Source organism: Nuphar pumila, chromosome 6, assembly GCF_984573655.1.
Source record: "Nuphar pumila chromosome 6, dmNupPumi1.hap1.1, whole genome shotgun sequence".
Lineage (NCBI taxonomy): Eukaryota > Viridiplantae > Streptophyta > Magnoliopsida > Nymphaeales > Nymphaeaceae > Nuphar > Nuphar pumila.
Window position 1 is genome coordinate 132,763 of NC_143254.1, and position 19,048 is coordinate 151,810.

Genomic DNA, 19,048 nt, shown 5'->3' on the forward strand with positions numbered 1-19,048 from the left:
ATTTCAAATGTTAAAAAGGGGTGCAATGAGCATTATTGAATTCTTAAATCAAGTCAAAAGCATCACAAATCAATTAGCTATGGTTGGATATCCAGTCTCAGATAAAGAAAAGTTGCAACAAACACTGAATGCCCTGGGATCAGAATATCATGTTCTTGTTACATCCTTATTATGCTGGCCTACGTTGCTCTCCTTTGAGGAATTACGCGCCAAACTTTTTCAGTATGAGATGACATTGAAAAGCATGTCTGAAGCTTCAACAGGACAACCATCTACGCATGAGGTTCTTGCCACAGGGGTGATAGCTGATTGTGCACGAGGAGGACGTGGCAAAGGCAAGGGAAATCCAATCCTGGGTGGACGTGGGATTCTACCTACACCAAATTCTAATGTCAATTTTTCAAAGAATGTTCCCACATGCTTTCAGTGCAACAAGCGAGGTCATATCAAGGCCAACTGCTGGTTCAACCCACAAAATCGGAATAGAATGCAAAACGCCAGAAATGTTGGTATATCAGAAACTGCAGGTACATTTCGAGTCTGAAGATGCTAAGGATCTCCTTCTCTCTGCTATGGCCAATTTAAATCTGAAGCAAAATGATGATAGAATATGGTATGTTGACTCTGGGGCAGCAACCCATGTCACTGGTAATGCAGGTAAGTTCTCTACTCTGACTCCCTATTTTGGAAAATCTAATATTGTAACCGGAGATGGGACTCACCACCCTATTTCAAACATAGGCAATGTCGTCATTCCTTTGTCTAAGTCATCTATTCCTTTATCTGATGTTGTTCATGCACCAAATATAAAAAAAAATATTGTATATGTTTCCAAGCTTGTTGATTCTACCAATTCTTTTGTGGAATTTACTCCTACTTCTGTCTTTGTCAAGGATCTTCAAACGAAGGAGATGTTCGCTAAAGGAGAGCGACGTGGAGACATGTATGTCTTTAATGAAGATCCAGCCTCCAGTGTCCTGAAGCCCCAGTCTGATCTCGTCTCCAAAAGTGTCCTAAGTACATCCAAATGTAATAAGTCAGATCTCTGGCATTCTCGTCTTGGTCATTGTAGTCAAGTCTTTGTTGAAAAGTTAGTGTCCAATGGTCTTCTTTCGGAGTCTATTTCACCTTCATTGAGGAATAAAATATGTCCCAGTTGTCAGATCTGCAAAAGTTATGTACTTCCTTTTCATCAAATAAATAAAAGAGCTTCTATACCCTTTGAGATAATATGTTCAGATGTTTGGGGCCCAGCTCCTAATCCTTTCTCTTCTGGAAGTAAATATTATGTATCCTTTATTGACAGTTTCTCTCGTTTTACCTGGATATTCTTTATGAAACACAAATCAGAGGTCTTTTTCATTTTTCGTCACTTTCATGCCTATGTTAAAAATCAATTTTCTCAAAATATCCAAATTCTCCAATGTGATGGAGGTGGTGAGTATTCCTCCAAAGAATTTTTAGATTTTCTCCAAGATAATGGGATGCATCGTAGAGTTTCTTGCTCGTACACTCCATAACAAAATGGAATTGCTGAACGTAAACACAGACATATTGTGGAAAGTGCAATGAGTATGATGCATGAGAGTAACTTACCCATTAGTCTTTGGACTAAAGCTTTTCACACTGCCACTCATGTGATAAACCGTCTTCCTATGCCTATTCTTGAAAATCAATCTCCCTATTATGTTCTCTTTGGTGCACATCCCGATTATAATGAGTTACGAGTTTTTGGATGCACATGTTATGTTCATATTGACAAATCCATGAGGACTAAATTCCAGGACAAAGCCTCTATATGCCAATTTGTAGGTTATGCAGATGAACACAAGGGTTACAGATGCTATGATCCTGCCAGTAAGAAGATTAGAATTTTCAGAAATGTTGTTTTTGATGAAAATAATTTTCTGGGAAAAAAAGCGGAGGTCAATCGTGAACCTACTGGTGCAGTTGATAATTGGTATGATCCATGGCTTAGCGCTGAACTTATTTCACATGCTGCCGAGCATACTATTATGTCTCCTGAAAGCATACATGGTGAGATAGTTTCAGATGATACATCACAAGCAGAGTGTCTGAGATACAAAGGAAATGTGTATACCAGGAGATCTAGAGAGCAAACGAATGTACCTGCTGAAGAACACATTGCATTGTCTAATGACAGAGAAGCACCAAGAAGATCAGGCAGGATAAGGCATCCTATTGAAAAATGGGTTAGTTATGACAACTTTTCTATGGACTTTCAGATTTTTCTATCCCAGATTGAAAAACATGATGAACCACTTGGTTTTCATCAAGCTATCCAATCCAACAAATGGATTGAAGCGATGAATGAGGAGATCGAGGCACTTCATGAGTGTCGAACATGGGAGTTAGTTGGCCGTCCTCCAGATAAAAATGTTGTTTGTTCCAAATGGGTTTATAAAATTAAATATAAACCGGATGGTAGCATTGAACGGTACAAGGCGCGTCTTGTGGCCAAGGGTTTCACTCAAGAATATGGTCAGGATTATGATGAGACATTCAGCCCAGTGGTGAAAATGGGAACTATTCGCATTATACTTGGCCTGACAATTGAACATGGGTGGATCCTCAGTCTGCTTGATGTTAAGAATGCATTCCTTCATGAGGACTTAAAGGAAGAGGTCTATATGGAGCAACCTCAAGGTTATGCAGAGGGAAGCCCAAAAGAATATGTATGCAAGTTAACTAGAGCTTTGTATGGATTGAAGCAAGCTTCTAGGTCATGGTTTGCAAGCTTTTCCTTAGAAATCCATAAACATGGTTTCTTTCGTTCCCAACTTGACCATTCTTTGTTCATATATAGGAACGGTACCACTATGGTTTTCTTACTCATATATGTTGATGATATTGTTATCACTGGTAATGCTCCAGACCACATTCAGCAAATTAAAGTTTTATTGAGTATGCGGTTCAAAATGAAAGACCTTGGGGAGCTGAGATATTTTCTTCGAGTAGAGGTAGACAGACAAGGTGATAAAATGTCGTTAACTCAACATAAATACACTCTTGATCTTCTGGCTAAAGCAGGAATGACAGATTGTAAACCTCTACCCACACCCAGTGTTGTTAACCAAAGGCTCAGTATTTGTGATGGTGAGTTATATCCTGATGCAGTCAAGTATCGAAGTTTAGTAGGTATGCTACAATACCTTACCTTCACTAGACCAGACATTGTGTATTCTGTCAATCAAGTATCTCAATTCATGCATGAACCAAAGACTGGTCACATGGATGCTGTCAAACACATCCTTCGCTATCTAAAAGGAACGGTGGGTGATAGACTCACATATACTCAATGTTCATGGAAATCACCAAAACATGACATACTGGCCTATACAGATGCAGACTGGGCAGGGGATCCAGATGAGAGGAGGTCTGTTTCAGGATACTGTGTTTTCATTGAGAGAAATCTTGTCTCATAGAGTAGCAGAAAACAGAAGGTTGTGGCAAGATCTAGCACAGAGGCAGAGTATAGATCTATGGCAGCTACCACAGCAGAAGTGACCTGGATTAGGCATCTTCTTACAGAGATGGGAGAGGATATCTCAAATTCGACACTTATGTGTGATAATAGAAGTGCTATACAAATTGCATTCAATCCTGTTCATCACAGTCAGACTAAACATATTGAAATCGATCAACATTTCATCAGACAAAAGATAGCCGACAAAGAGATTGAACCAGTTTATGTGCCTTCAGAAGACCAAGTTGCCGATATGTTTACAAAAGGTCTTACAAGTCACCGCTTCTGGTATCTGAAGAACAAGTTGCACATGGTTCAACCCCATGCACAACTTAAGGGAGGGTATTAGAATGTGAAATATGGATTGGATATGGATCCGATAAAGGATCCATATCCATTCACGAGTTTTGCTTTAGTTGTATTATAATGTAACATGTGTTACTAACAAGGGGCACTTTTGTCCTTGTAAAAAGATCCTTGTAACCCTATTAAGACTAATGAAACACTAGTGCAGCAATAAGATAGATTGACTGCCGATTTTTGAAACCTCTTCTCTTCCCTTCCTTTTCTCACACTTTCTGCAGATCACGTCAGTTTATTAGCAGATTTATCACACTCCAATGCTAAAGTTGACTCTCTTTTGCCTCTTAAAAATGCACTGCTCACAAAAATCCATCCTTCCTGTCTATGACCACAAATGAGACATTTTTTGCTTAACATAGTCATACCTTTCACTCATATGACCAAGTCTCATATGCCATAACTTCGTAGTATCAAAAGAGGACGAAATCGTAACTGAGCCTATTACAATGGAGCCCTGTAACAAGTAGAGGCTCTCAATCTTTTTGACTTTCATCATAACTAGTGCACCTCTACCAACCTTCATAACTCCACCTTCAGCTAAATACCTGCATATGTTTTCATCAAGAATACCTAACGAGATGAGGTTCTTTTTCAAGTTTGGAACATGCCTAACATCTGCCAACATTTTGATCACACCATCATGCATCTTAATTCGAATTGTGCCCTTGCCAGTAAAGATGAATTAATAGTCCATCAATACAAAACCACCATCAATAACTTCATATGAAGAAAACCACTCTCGATTTAGAAACCTGTGGAAAGAACACCTCAAATAAAAAATCCACCATCACTTTCTTACTTATAGATTTCGACTTTTAGCTGTTTTTAGTTTTTACTACAGTTCACATCTCTATCCTTAGTGCGTCCTCTAACAACCAAACACATTGAACGATCACCACCTTCGCCAATGGTCAACTCTTTATCAATTTGTTCTCTACTCATAAGTTTGGTTTTGACCTCATCTATGATGAGAGATTCTTGACCATAAATCATGGTGTCCCTGAAGTTATTTTACAGGGACAATAAAAAGCATAATAGCAAGAGAGCTTGCTCTTCATCGTCAATCTTCATATCTATGTTTTTCAACTCCATAATAATAGACATAAATTCACTGATATGAGATTTGTAGTTGTACTTTCTGACATGTGAAAGGTGTACAAACGTTTTTTTAGGAGCAATCGATTTGTAAGAGACTTAGTCAAACATAACTCCGTTAACTTCTCCCACACTTGATCATCCATCTTCTTCATGAGGACTTCTTGAAGAACATTGGTCAGACAAAGTTGAATGGCATTCTGTGCTTTGTCGTCCAACTCGTTGCAATCATCATCAGTCATGGTGGGAGACTTTTTCGATTTCCCAAACATGGCCTTCTTCAATCTGTGTTGTGTCATTACAACAAACATCCTCACTTGCCATATAGGCTGAAGCTCATAATGCCATCAAATTTCTCAATATCAAACTTCAATATTGAAGTCGTCAACATTGTGAAAGGATCAAATGAAGCTGTGATACCAGTTTATTAGGAAATCACGAGCAAAATAATAAAAAAACACAAGAATAAAAATGATAGCAATCAAAGAACACATGATATACGTGGTTTGGTCTATGACCTACATCCACGGGCAAAGGGAGACAAAGTTTCACTATGAACATAAGAGGAGATACACCCAAACCTTCAATGGCAAAGACCCCCAATGAAGCTCTCTCAAAAAGCTACGACACATCCCCCCTAAAGCTCCCTTTTTATAGCCCACACACATGAGACTGTCCTACTTTAATTATGACATTCTCATCCCATACTTATTACCCTCTCACATTAGGAAGGACTCTAAAAAAGACAAGAAAGAGGACTTTTACAAGAACACAACTTCTCATGGTTTGAAAAGTCAAAGTAGTCTCCTTGCTAGTTTAGGTCTTCACATGAGATTAGGAAACTGGGCTGCCACGGGTTTCCTATCTCAATCAAAATGGGTCATGGATCGAAGAGGCACACATAACAACCCTAAACCCATCATCTCGATTGCTTACACCCAAGATTTTTGTGAGACATGGGATATTTTTGAGCTGTCTACAGCATGTACATTTGGAACCTAAGTAGTTGCTGAAATGAAAAATCCAATTAGCCACAAACATAAAAACATCACCAAGTACTTGAATAATATTTTGTCAAAGATATCAATGTCTTGCATGTAATGCTTGGGGATGTTATTTAGTTTCCAAAAAATACATTTTGCACCATTCCGATTGCTTATGTTAATCAGTCCCTTTTTATGAGGAATCCGTGTGAGTGCGTGTGGAGAGAGAGGGAGAGAGTCAAATTACATATGAAACTTTCTGTGATTACTAAAAAGTAATGTTTATATGTTATTTGAAAAAAAAGAAGAAAATACAAAGCCAGACTGAATGTTGTCCAAAAAGCAATAGTTATGAACCAAATTCACTGCTTGTTAACTACTTGTTCTCCATAAAATAAAACCTGTTTTTTTTTTTGCGGATTTAGAAACAGGATTTTGCTCTAGGATTCTGTTTGCCAGGTTTTGCAAATAACAAGTTTTTTCTCTGTCATCAAAAGTTCTCTTGAAAAGGAATTTCTTGGTTTGCCGTGCTTTATTTGGGAGGATATTTTGTTGCAATGAAAGCCCTTTTATGATCAAAACATTCACTTATTTGGTGTATTACATGTAATCTCATTCCAAATATTTAAATGGAATGTCAAAACAAAGTGGGATATGCATGCTCATGCAGGCCAGAAGTAAACTTAGGACCTTGGAACAAGGAATTCAGCAGTATCAAGAAAGGTTCCCTGGCTCTAAACTGGAAAAAGAAGCAAGCAAATGCATATTGGAAGGGAAATCCTGATGTTCAATCTCCTGTCCGTGCAGAATTACTGAAATGTAATGACTCCACAGTTTGGGGAGCACAAATTATGCGTCAAGTAAGTGCTATTCTAATATTCATATATTTTCTTGTCGTAATGCGTTAAGTGTTAAGCATTTATTCCATCCTGCATGGTGAGTTACAACAAAAATACTCCTTGTTTGTGTCTTAGAATTGGGAAGAAGAGGCAAGAGCTGGTTATGAGCAATCCAAACTAGCCAGTCAGTGCAATCACAGGTGAGTTGGTGCATTGTTTAGTGTTAAGTTGACACTTGAAAATGAAGAAGTCCACCTCTATATCTATCTATCTATCTAGAGATGTTTGTTTAGCCCATCATATTTAACAAAAGTCTGTCTTTTCCTTGTGATTGAACGTGTCATATATATATATCTATATCTATATATATATATATATATATATATATATAGAGAGAGAGAGAGAGAGAGAGAGAGAGTAACTCACAAAGGGTGTCTATTGGAGACACTAGAAACATAACCCATAAAAGGGTATAAATGAAAGAACATTCTAAAAATAATAATATTTTATTTCATATACAAAATGCTTAAGCATTGATACATTGTTCAAGGGGATCACCTCTATTTATACAAGATGGAAGACAGAAGGAGAGCTCATTTAGAGCTCTCCCTTAGAGTCGTTGGACCTAGTCCAATGGCTCTAATTATAGCCGTTGGACTAGGTCCAATAACTATAACCTAGTCAAGTCCTAGTTGGGACTTGACTAGTTTATTAAATCTAGTTCAAATTGAACTAAATAATTAAAAACATAAAATAAAGAAAAATAATATATATATATATATATTACACTTTACATTTTAACACTCCCCCTCAAACTTACGGTACAATGAGCGAAAGTTTGTTTAAGAGGAAGTGAAATCTGGGAACAGGGAGAGGTTTGGTGAAAAAGTCTCTAATTGATACTTTGATGTAACATATGGCAGATCAATGGTTCCATGTAGATATTTCTATCTGACATAGTGACAGTCCATCTCAATATGTTTGGTGCGTTCACGAAATGTTTGGTTGCTTGCAATGTAGATCGCACTCTTGTTGTCACAACACATACATGAAGCTTGTATTGCTTCAACTCCCATGTCGGCAAACAGACATCTGAGCCAAACTACTTTTATGGTCGTGGTTGCCATGACTCGGTATTCAGCTTCGGTGGATGAGAGAGAGAGACCTTCTACTGCTTTTTGTACCTCCACGAAATTAAGGATTCACCTAAGAAAACACAAAAACCAGTGGTTGAGTGTCTATTATTGGGACCATCTCTTTAGTCAGCATCAATATATGCAATTAGATCTAATGAAGAGATAGTAGACAATAAAAGTCCTTGTGAAAGAGAGGACTTAATGTATCTAATAATACGTAAAATTGCTTCCATGTGAACAGTGGTGGGAGTATGTTGAAACTGGCTAGTTGTGTGTTCAGTGTGTGCTATGTCTGGTCTGATAATAGAAAGATAAGAAAGTGCTTCTATAAGCTATCTGTAAGGAGTGAGATCATCAAGAGGTTTTCCATCATCAATTCTCATTTTAACGTTGACAACTTCTGGAGTGTTCACTTTCTTATCATCTATAATTTCAGACCTGAAAACAATATCAAAGGAAAATTTAGATTGAGACATCAAATACCCACGAATAGAATAAACAACTTCAATTCCTAAGAAATATCTTAATAAACCTAAATCAGTCATTTCAAAATGAGTTTTAAAAAGTTTTTTTGATGTTTTCAACTCCCTGTTCATTACAGCCGGTGATGATCATGTCATCTACATAGAGAAGAACTATAATCCCTGCATCAGAATTCTTAATAAACAAAGTAGTGTCAGTAAAAAAGGATTGAAAATCAATATCAAGCATAACATGATTAAACCTATTATACTAAGCTTTTGGTGCTTGTTTAAGACCACAAAGAACTTTTTCTAAACGAAGAGCTTTACCCTTGAGAATACTAATACCAGGTGGGGCTTCCATGTATACTTCTTCAACTAGATTTTCATTGAAAAATGCATTTTTGACATTAATCTGAAATATGAACAATTTTCTAACGGAAGCTAAGGCAATTAATGTTCTAGCAGTGGTCATACGAGCAACTGTGGCAATTTTTTTTCATAATCGATACCATACTCCTGGGCATACCCTTTGGCCACTAATCGAGCTTTATACATTTTAAGAGTTCTATCACTCTTGGTTTTAACTTTATAAACCCATCGACAACCTGTAGGTTTCTTACTAGAGGAATATCTTGAACAGTCCAAGTGAAAGCTTTTTCTAATGCATCCAACTCTGTCTTCATGGCTTCTACCCATTCTATATGATTTTTGGCTTGAGTGTAGGATGATGGTTCAACATATGAGTGTATTAATGCAATAATTGCCCTGTATGTGGGTGAAAAGGATTCGCATGACACAAATTTTCCTAGAGGCCTAGAAATTCGGATGACCTTCTGATTGATACTTCGGTTGGTAATTCAGAATATTTTTCTAATACACATGAAAGATTTGACTCTCTTCATCTGGAATATTGTAGACTAACGTCCCTATGGGTTTGCTCTTCATTATCATCATTGTGGTAAAGATCAATAGTACTTTGATCATTGCCAAAATCACATTCAAGATCACATTCATTAGATTTTGAAGTCAAATCTATTAAGAATGAATATTCAGTGACTTCCTTGGGTTTTTCAAATTCAAAGAAACTTTCTTTCTCTAGGAAAGATACATTTCTTGATACATATAATTTTTCATTTTGGAAATCAAAACACCTATAGCCTTTTTTATTATCGCCATATCCTAAATAGGTACACGAAATCACACGAGAAGAGAGTTTATCATTTTTTTTAGTGAAAACAAAACACTTGCATCAAAAAACTCTCAATCTAGAGTAATCAGGAGATAGGTTAACAAGTTTTTCAATTGAAGTTATATTTTTCAAAGAGGAAGATGACATTCGATTAATAAGATAGGTAGCAGTTAGGACAACTTCTGCCTAAAATTCTTTTGGAACTTGATTTGCTATTAATAAAGTCCTAGTTGTTTCTATGATGTGTCGATGTTTACGTTCGGACAGTCCATTTTGTTGTGGTGTGCATGGACAAAATCTTTGATGTGTAATGCCATGTAAGTTGAGATAGTCTTTGAATTCTTTGGACATAAATTTTCCTCTTGAATCAGTGCAAAAAATGAAAATATCATTTTGAAATTTATTTTTAACCATGTTTATGAAATGTTTGAAAGTGTGAAAAGCTTCAGATTTATGTTTAAGAAAGTAAATCTAAGTATGCCTAGAAAAATCATTAACAAAAATGACATAATATGCATATCCACCTTTTGAAATAATTGGTGTAGGACTCCAAACATCCGAATGTACTAATTCAAGTGGTATGGAAGAAACAAAGGTTTTATCATGAAATTGTAATCTTTTCATTTTGCCAAGAATACAATCTTTACAAGTAAAACTTTCGGAGTTACAAAATTTTCCTAAACTTGGAAAATGTTGGATTTTGGCCATATGAGGATGGCCAAGTCTTTTGTGCCACAAATCCAACTATATTTTCTGAATATTATAGCAGAAAGCATTCTTAGGTAATTCCAAAAAGTCCATGTAATAGAGTCTTCATTCTCTATGACCTTTCCCAATTAGCTTTCCTGACTGACGATCTTGTACCCAACAACTATAAGAAGAGAAAGAGATATTATATCCGTGATCAGATATTTGAGAAACCGATAAAAGATTTAAATTTTGTTTAGGAATATATTTAACTTCTGGAATAATATTTTTTTTTGTTTTATGAAATTTTTAAAATTTTCTATTCCTTCTATTTCAAGAGAGGTTTCATTAGCTGTGAAAACTTTTGACACACTTGACTTATTTTTAAAACATTCGGATAAGCTATTGACATTTGGGGTCATATGGAAAGAAGCACCAGAGTCAATAAGTCAAGAAAAGTTACCTGGATCGGAGAAGGATGAAACAACTGCTCTAGTTGAGGCTTCGGATGAGGAGAAAGCTTCTTTGAGAAGAGGTTAGAGAATCTTCATTAATTGAGCTATAGATACTGATGCATCTTGATCTTTTGATTCCGATCCAACAGATGTAATTTTTTTTTTCTCTTCTTCTTAGTTCTCTTAACTCTCTTAGCTTAGGACACTGAGGCCTATAGTGCCCTGGTTCAGGGCAATGGTGGCAAATAACTTTTCTTTTGTCAAAGTCACCATTTTGTCTATTGAAGTGAGGTGGCCTATAAGAGCATACATGGTTACCCGGTCTAGACACAGCTAGAATGAAATCATCTTCAGATTTCACAGTATTCTTTCTAAGTCTATTTTCTTCCATAGTCAATTCTTCTATAGTATCAATAATAGAAGAAACTTTTTCTTGATGAAGAAGAGCCGATTTGGTCGACTTAAATTCCGGTCTTAAACCGTTTATAAACTGATAAAAATGCTCCATATCGAGTTGCTTTTGGTAGAGCTTGATGTCTTCGAGACAGTGCCATTTTGGCTTTAAAAGAGCCAATTCTTCCCAAAGTTTGGACAACTCATTCTAATATTTTCTAATAGTTTTATTCTTTTGAGTCATTGTTCGAACCTTGTCTTGCAAATTGTTGAGATTAAGAGGTTTTAAGTTTAAGTTTTCCTAAACTAGAGGTTATTTGATATTTAATGTTTAATGAGGGACTTGTGTGTAATTTCTTTCTTTGGCCTCTCTCTATTTAACATAGAGATTAGCCCTAATCTAACTTAACGAGTTCTCTCATTCTTTACTGCCGTCTCTCTCTCTCTCTCAGCTTCTGTGTTAGTTTTCAGAACTTCTACATGGTATCATAGCGGTAGATCTCGGGAGCGTGATCGATCTACACCAACAAAAGGCGAAAAACAAAACAAAACAAAAAGGGTTGGAAACAGATGTGCTCATTTTTTTTTTTATAGATTTGATAACTGATCTGGTGTCTGACTAAGGTCACGACACATATCTGTCATCAGATCTAAAGGACACGATGATTGCGTGTCATCAAGATTGGGATATGACAATTTTTTAATGGTGCACAGAAGAAACAATTTTTTTTTTTGTTGTCGTGATTTATATGTCTGGGAGCAGCTGTCGTGGTTTTCTATTTTCTACGTGCTCATACTATCTTTGGTCGTGAATCTGGGTGCCGATTCCGACGTGGTACTGTTCTTCTCAGACCTTAGTTGGTTGTTCGATTTTAGAATATGAATATCAGCAGTCGTGATTCCCTGCTGTGTCGTGATTTTTTTTCCAGCCGTAACATGTGTGCTGTGAAAGCAACATGTTAATATCATTTTTTTTTGTCGTGGAAGCAGCAGACGTGATTCCTTGCTGTGTGGAAAAAGTATTTTTTGTGGGAAGTTTTTTTATCTACTGTCGTGGGATTTATGTGTTGAGTACAGCTGCTGGTCGTAGCATTGGCTGATGCGTGATTGTAAAACACGCTATTTTCTGTGTCACTTGTAGCCTGTCAAGATTTTATTTTTGGTGTGGCAAACTGTGTAGTCGTGGACTTGCTTGACGTGTGATTATAAAACACGCTGTTCAAGTGAGTGAATCTGATTTTTTTTTGGCAGCTGAAATAGAATTAAATATTCAGTATGGGTGAAACTTCGAAATGTGATTCCAAAATTGAACATATTGGAGAGTATAAGGCTTTTGCAAATCCCTTCTCGTATGGCTCTTCTGTAAGGTTGAATGAAACTAACTATGCAAGGTGGTCCAGAACTTTTATGATGTCGGTATCTGGACATCGTAGAAAACATATTTTGTTAGACGATGAACCCAATGAAAAGGTGGAAAAATACGTTACTTGGGACGAAGATAATATCATAGTTATGTCATGGATCATGAATAGTGTCGAACCCCATATTGTAGATGGTTTAATTTACTATAATACAACCAAACAGATGTGGGACAATCTTCGAGATACGTACTCACAAGAGACTAATGTGAGTCGTATCCTACAAGTCGAACAAGAGATATATAATTTGCAGCAGGGAGATCAGACCTTGGCCCAATACTATGCCTCTGTCAAAGCTGCGTTTGAAAGACTCAATGCTCACATGCCTCTTTGTTGTTCGAAGCAAAAGGATCATCAAGAACAGACTATGGTTGCTCGGTTTCTTACAAGTTTATCTTCAGAATTCTCTGTTGCAAAAGTCCAAATGTTGACTGGATCAGATGTACCTACTCTTGCTGATGCATACAATCGTCTGAGTAGACTTGCGATCTCTCTTCCACAATCTCAGCCTGTGACCCAGTCATCTGCTCTAGTTGTCTCATCTGGTTATGGGCGTGAAAATATTCAGAATATCAGAGGACGAGGTCCTGGGCGAGGTATGGGAGGCAAAGGAAAACTTCAATGTACATTCTGTGGAAAATCTGGACATTTAGAAGATCGTTGCTGGGATAAGCATGGTCGGCCAATCTCTTCTTCATCAAAGTCATATGCTCCAAAAGCAAATGTTACTACACTAGAGGCAACAAATGTACATGATAATATATCTGCTAGTGACAATATCACTCTCAGTCGAGCTGAATATGATGAGTTGATAGCTCATCGCCCTTTGAGTTCCACCCCTCTTGTAGCCGGTGTTGCCTACTCAACAGGGAATCATCTTCATCTGAATGATAGTAAGTGGATTATTGACTCTGGTGCATCCAGACACTTGTGTGGAAATTCGCTTGTCTTTTCAGATCTAAAGGATATTATTATTCATCGAGGAGTCTCATTAGTCGATGGGAGTTCCTCACCGGTTGTTGGTCAGGGAAATATTTCTATATCCTCCACCTTACAGTTGAAAAATGTTCTTCATGCTCCCAACTTTCCTCAAAGTTTACTCTCTGTTAGTTGCCTTACAAAAGAATTAAACTGTAGAGTAATATTTGATCCGATGGGTTGTCATTTTCAAGGTTTATTGACGGGGAAGAAGATTGGTGGAGGCTATGAAGAAAATGGGGTCTACTACCTACATCATCCAGTGGGTAATGTTTATGCTGCAGTAGAACACTCATCCAGTGGGTAATGTTTATGCTGCAGTAGAACACTCATCCAGTCTTGTTCAGTGGCATCGTCCTGTCTTTCCTCAAATTCCTTCTACTACATCATTTCAGTGTGAAGCATGTCAGTTGGACAAGCATCATCGAAGTTCGTTCCCTTCGAGTTAGAGTCAGTCTAGTAATAAAGTTTTTGAACTTCTTCATGCAGATGTATGGGGTCCTAGTAAGATTCCTACTAGGACTCAGTGTCGATATTATCTTGTTATTGTTGATGATTTCTCTAAGTTGTCATGGGTGTTTTTAATAAAAGAATGATCTGAAGTTCCAAGTATTATCAAATCCTTAATTCTTGAAATAAAAACTCAGTTTGAATCTGTTGTCAAGATTGTTCGCACTGATAATGCTCTTGAGTTTAAATCAAAAGTTTTGTTACAATTTTATCAAGATCATGGCATTCAACCCAAACTACCTGTGCCTATTCATTTCAACAAAATGGGGTGGCTGAGCGAAAACACCGGCACCTGCTTGATGTTGCCCGGACCCTTATGATTCAATTCAATGTTCCTGCGTTATATTGGGGTGATGAGATTACCATTGCTTGTTATCTGATCAACCGCATGCCTTCATCTTTTGTGGGTGATCAAATTCCATTACATATCCTAAAACCTAATGCCCCACTCTTCTCTTTCTCACAAAAAATATTTGGATGTGTTTGTTTTGTACACAAACTTGACCCTGACCGCGATAAATTAGCTGCTCAAGCTACAAAATGCATATTTATAGGTTATCCAAAAAAAATCAAAAGGGATATCGATGTTATGATCCTATTTCTCGTCGAGAGTATGTCAGTGCGGATGTATCTTTCTTGGAATCCACTCCATATTACTCTAGTACCGGTTCCTCACTGCAGGTTGATACAACTGAGTCTTTTCCATGACCTATACCTCCTTTTCCTTTGGAATCTGTGCCCTTATTACCGAACCAAACTTCATCCTCTTCACGATTTAATAATCCTCCATTGGTATATGTGCGTAGAGCTCCATCTCCGTAAGTGCCTTCATCCTCTTCTTCTCCTGAGGTAAGTCCTACGGACAATAGTGATCTTCATGATGATGATAACAGGCCTATAGCTCTACGCAAGGGGACACGACAATGTACCTTATATCCCATATCTCATTTTGTCTCCGATGTCAGAATTGGAAATCAGATGAAAACTTTTATTTCAGCCTTATCTGCTGAAACTATTCCTCTGAACTATCAACATGTAGAGCTAGATAACCGCTGGAAGCTGGCTATGCAAGAAGAAATGGATGCTTTAGTGTCTCAGCATACATGAGATCTAGTTGATCCCCAGTAGATGCTGACATTGTTGGATGCAAATGGGTATATACAATAAAGTACAAATCAGATGGTTCTATTGAAAGGTACAAGGCCAGATTAGTAGCAAAAGGGTATACTCAGACATATGGTATTGATTTTTTTGAAACCTTTTCTCCTGTTGCACGGATGGGCACCATTCGTCTTGTTCTCTCAGTAGCTGTTCATCATGGTTGGAGCTTGTGTCAATTAGATGTGAAAAATGCATTTCTATATGGGGATCTATCTGAGACCGTTTACATGCAACAACCTCCAGGATTCGAGGTTGAGGGGCAGTGCCAAAAGGTGTATAGATTGAGAAAGACGATTTATGGCTTGAAACAAAGTCCGCGTGCATGGTTTCAAAAGTTGTTTGAAGTGATGTCACGCTTTGGCTTTAATAGGTCAGCGGCTGATCATACACTATTTATCAAGAAAACTAACTCAGGCATAGTTGTTATGGTAGTATATGTGGATGACATCATTCTTACAGGAGACGATGTGAAAGATATTGAAGCCATAAAGGCTCATCTTCAAAAACACTTTGTTACAAAAGACCTTGGTTCACTTAGATATTTTCTGGGTATAGAAGTTGCCAGGAGCCGTGAAAGGATGGTTTTGTCTCAACGAAAGTATGTTCTTGACTTATTAAAGGAAACGAGAATGTCGGGAGCTAAACCAGCAAATATTCTCATGGACCATAAAGTTCAGTTGTTTGAAGAAGGGTCAAAACCGGTTGATAGTAAAAGCTATCGCTCACTAATAGGGAAGCTACTGTACGTAACTGTGACCAGGCCGGATATTGCTTTAGCAGTAAGCAAAGTTAGTCAGTTTATGGACAAACCAAGTGAGGTACACTAGAATGCAGCTATAATGATTCTCAGGTATTTAAAATCTTCTCCTGAAAAAGGATTATTGTTCAGGAAAGGTGGAACTCTGGAGATAGTGGCCTATTCTGATGCTGATTATGCAGGATCTGTAGTGGATAGAAAATCTACCATAGGATTCTGTGTGTTTCTGGGAGACAACTTGATTTCATGGAGAAGTAAGAAGCAAAATGTGGTTTTTAGGTCGAGTGCAGAATCAGAATATAGGGCTATGACCCAAACAACTGCTGAATTGACGTGGGTTCGTACTGTTCTTCATGATCTTCAGGTGAAGGTTTCCTCTCCTATGACCATGATGTGTGATAACAAGGTTGCCACATATATAGCGAACAATCCTGTCTTTGATGAGAGAACAAAGCACATTGAGGTTGATTGCCACTATGTAAGAGATATGGTTCAAGCTGGTCATATCACTACCAAATATCTAAAGTCGGAGGACCAAGTTGCAGATATGTTTACAAAGCCTCTTGCAATGTTGTGACAAGCTGAGCATGATTGATATCTATGCTCCAGCTTGAGGGGGAGTGTTGAGATTAAGAGGTTTTAAGTTTAAGTTTTCCTAAACTAGAGGTTATTTGATATTTAATGTTTAATGAGGGACTTGTGTGTAATTTCTTTCTTTGGCCTCTCTCTATTTAACATAGAGATTAGCCGTAATCTAACTTAACAAGTTCTCTCATTCTTTACTGCCGTCTTTCTCTCTCTCTCTGCCTCGGCTTCTGTGTTAGTTTTCAGAACTTCTACACAAATTGCACACATGTGCAATATCTTTAAGGGAATACATATTTTTAAGGTATTCCCAAGCTTTATTAGCATGCTCAAATTTAGCAAGGCTAGAACATTTCTTAATGTCAACGCTATTATGACATAATTTTGGCATGCCCTATCCTCCATTCTTTTCATTTTTTCTCATAAGTTGCCAAGGCCTTATTCTTTTCTCTTTCCGATAGAGTAACTTTTTTATCATTCTCAATTTTTGTGAGAACTAGTTTAGGTTTCTGTGATCATCGCAAAATTTTTCCTCTCATAATATTCTCTCTCTTCCTTCTCTTTTCCTTTCTAACCTCTTATTTTCCTCCTTTTTGAAGGGAGAAAGATAAAAGAAAGAAAGAGAGAAGAGAAAAGAAGAGAAAAGAAGGAGATGAACTCTTTTGCGGGTCTCACTTGACCTTAATTTAGAAAATTTTTGAAATAACTCGCTTCCGTTTTTGAAATATTTGCGGGAAAACTGGGAGACGGGATCCGCTCGTCGGTACGAGGTTCGACCGTTCCTGGCGCCTTTACCAGGGGTAATCGAACCAAGGGTCGAATTAATGCCTTTCGTTTTGCTAAGAAAATTATCTAAGTCTAGATGCACAAAGAATGATGCTTGTGCAAATGCAAAGATGTATGCTCTTTTTGAAAATGTTTTGAAGAATTTCCAAATGAATCTGATAAAGTGAAGAAATGATTTCTAACTTAGAATTTAAGATTGAAGTTCTAAGTTTTTAGAATAGTCAAGAGCTTGGGAAAATAAATCTGGAATTTGGAAATTGATTTTGAAGTTTTGAGATAAAAGAGAATGAAGGAAATTTTCAAAGTCATAAATGGGCTTTGAATTTAGAAGTTCAAACTTGGATAAATATTTGGAATGGCATTGCATTCCAGTTTTGAAGTTTTGAATTTAGAAGAAAATGTGGGAAATCTAAAGGTACTGGGAAATGGGATTTGCAAAAGTTGGAATTTCAAGGTGAAATCCGAATCCAAGTTCTGGATTCTGAATAGAGTTTCAAAGATGAATTTCGAATTTAGGATCTGAAATAGGAACTTGATTTGGATTTAGGAATGAAATGGAATTGGCTTATGGAATTGAAGTGGAATTTGGATTTGGAATTTTGGATGGAATTGGATTCAAGATTTGGAATCCATGAAGGTATTTTAGATCTAAAATCTGAGATCCAAGATAGAGTTGGATCTGAAGTCTGAGATCCAAAGTAGAGTTGGATTCTGGATCCCAACAGTTGGAGTTTGGATCTGAGATTCAAGGTGGAATTGGACTCTGGATCTAAGATCCAAAGTGAAATTGGAATCTGGATCCTAAAGAGAGATTGGATTTGAAGTCTAAGATCCAAAGTGAATTGGGTTTTGGATCCTAGAATGGATCTGGCTCTGAAGTCTGAGATCCAAAAGTAGAGTTGGATTCTGGATCCTAAGAATTGGAATTTGGATCTGAATCTGAGATCCAAAGGTAGAATGAGGATCTGGATCCTAAATGGATTTTAGATCTGTAATTGGAGATCTAAAATAGAATGAGGATCTGGATCCTAAATGGAATTTGGATCTGCGATTGGAGATCCGAAGTGGAATGAAATTTACACTTGGAAATCTAGATCCAAGTTGAGACTAGGATTTGGACTTTGGATTTGGGTTTTGAGAAGTCCAAATAGGACCTTTAAAGATGGATCTGGGTTTTAGAAACCCAAATTTTAAACTTGAGATTCAAATCTAAACCTTGATTGAAGATAAGGGGATGGACTTGATTTTGAAATCAAAAGATAACTTCAAAATTTGAACTTTGAATTTGGATTTTGATTTGAATTGGAAATTTGAAGTTTTGAATATAAAATGATTTTGGAATTTCAAAGTCAAATTGGACTTTAAAATTGAATTTTTGAATATTGAAATGAGATAGAATTGGATTTGGATAAGATTTGATTTCAGAAGAAGAATCACTTGGAATTTTGAAAAGGAAGTTTTGAAAATATGATGCAATTCTATCCTATATGATGAATGAATTTAAACCTTTGAAATTGGCTTTTGAAAAGCTATTTCATTCTTTAAATGAATTAGAAATGAGATTGAAGATATAATATATATCCCTGACTATGGTCATTGGATATATTATATAATAATCACATTTAAATTCAAGTGAAGAATAAAATACATTTTTTTGGTGCTTTTATAGAATTTAAAATGAAATTAACCCTCAATATACCCTGACTATGGCCATTGGTATATATTTTGAGTTAATCCTAAGTTAAATCCTGATAAAAGAAAG

The 19,048-nt window shown here is 36.8% G+C and overlaps 1 protein-coding gene across 2 annotated transcripts in view; it reads left to right on the forward strand.

Annotated features, from left to right (window-relative positions):
* The window catches only part of LOC149833576 (O-glucosyltransferase rumi-like protein (DUF821)), a 110,750-nt gene that overhangs the window by 6,909 nt on the left and 84,793 nt on the right, over positions 1-19,048 (forward strand). For both annotated transcript variants that reach the window (XM_090010874.1, XM_090010875.1), the window contains exons 3-4: positions 6,599-6,788; positions 6,903-6,967. In XM_090010874.1, the coding sequence (XP_089867000.1) occupies positions 6,599-6,788; positions 6,903-6,967 (255 nt within the window). The remainder of the gene's footprint in view (positions 1-6,598; positions 6,789-6,902; positions 6,968-19,048) is intronic.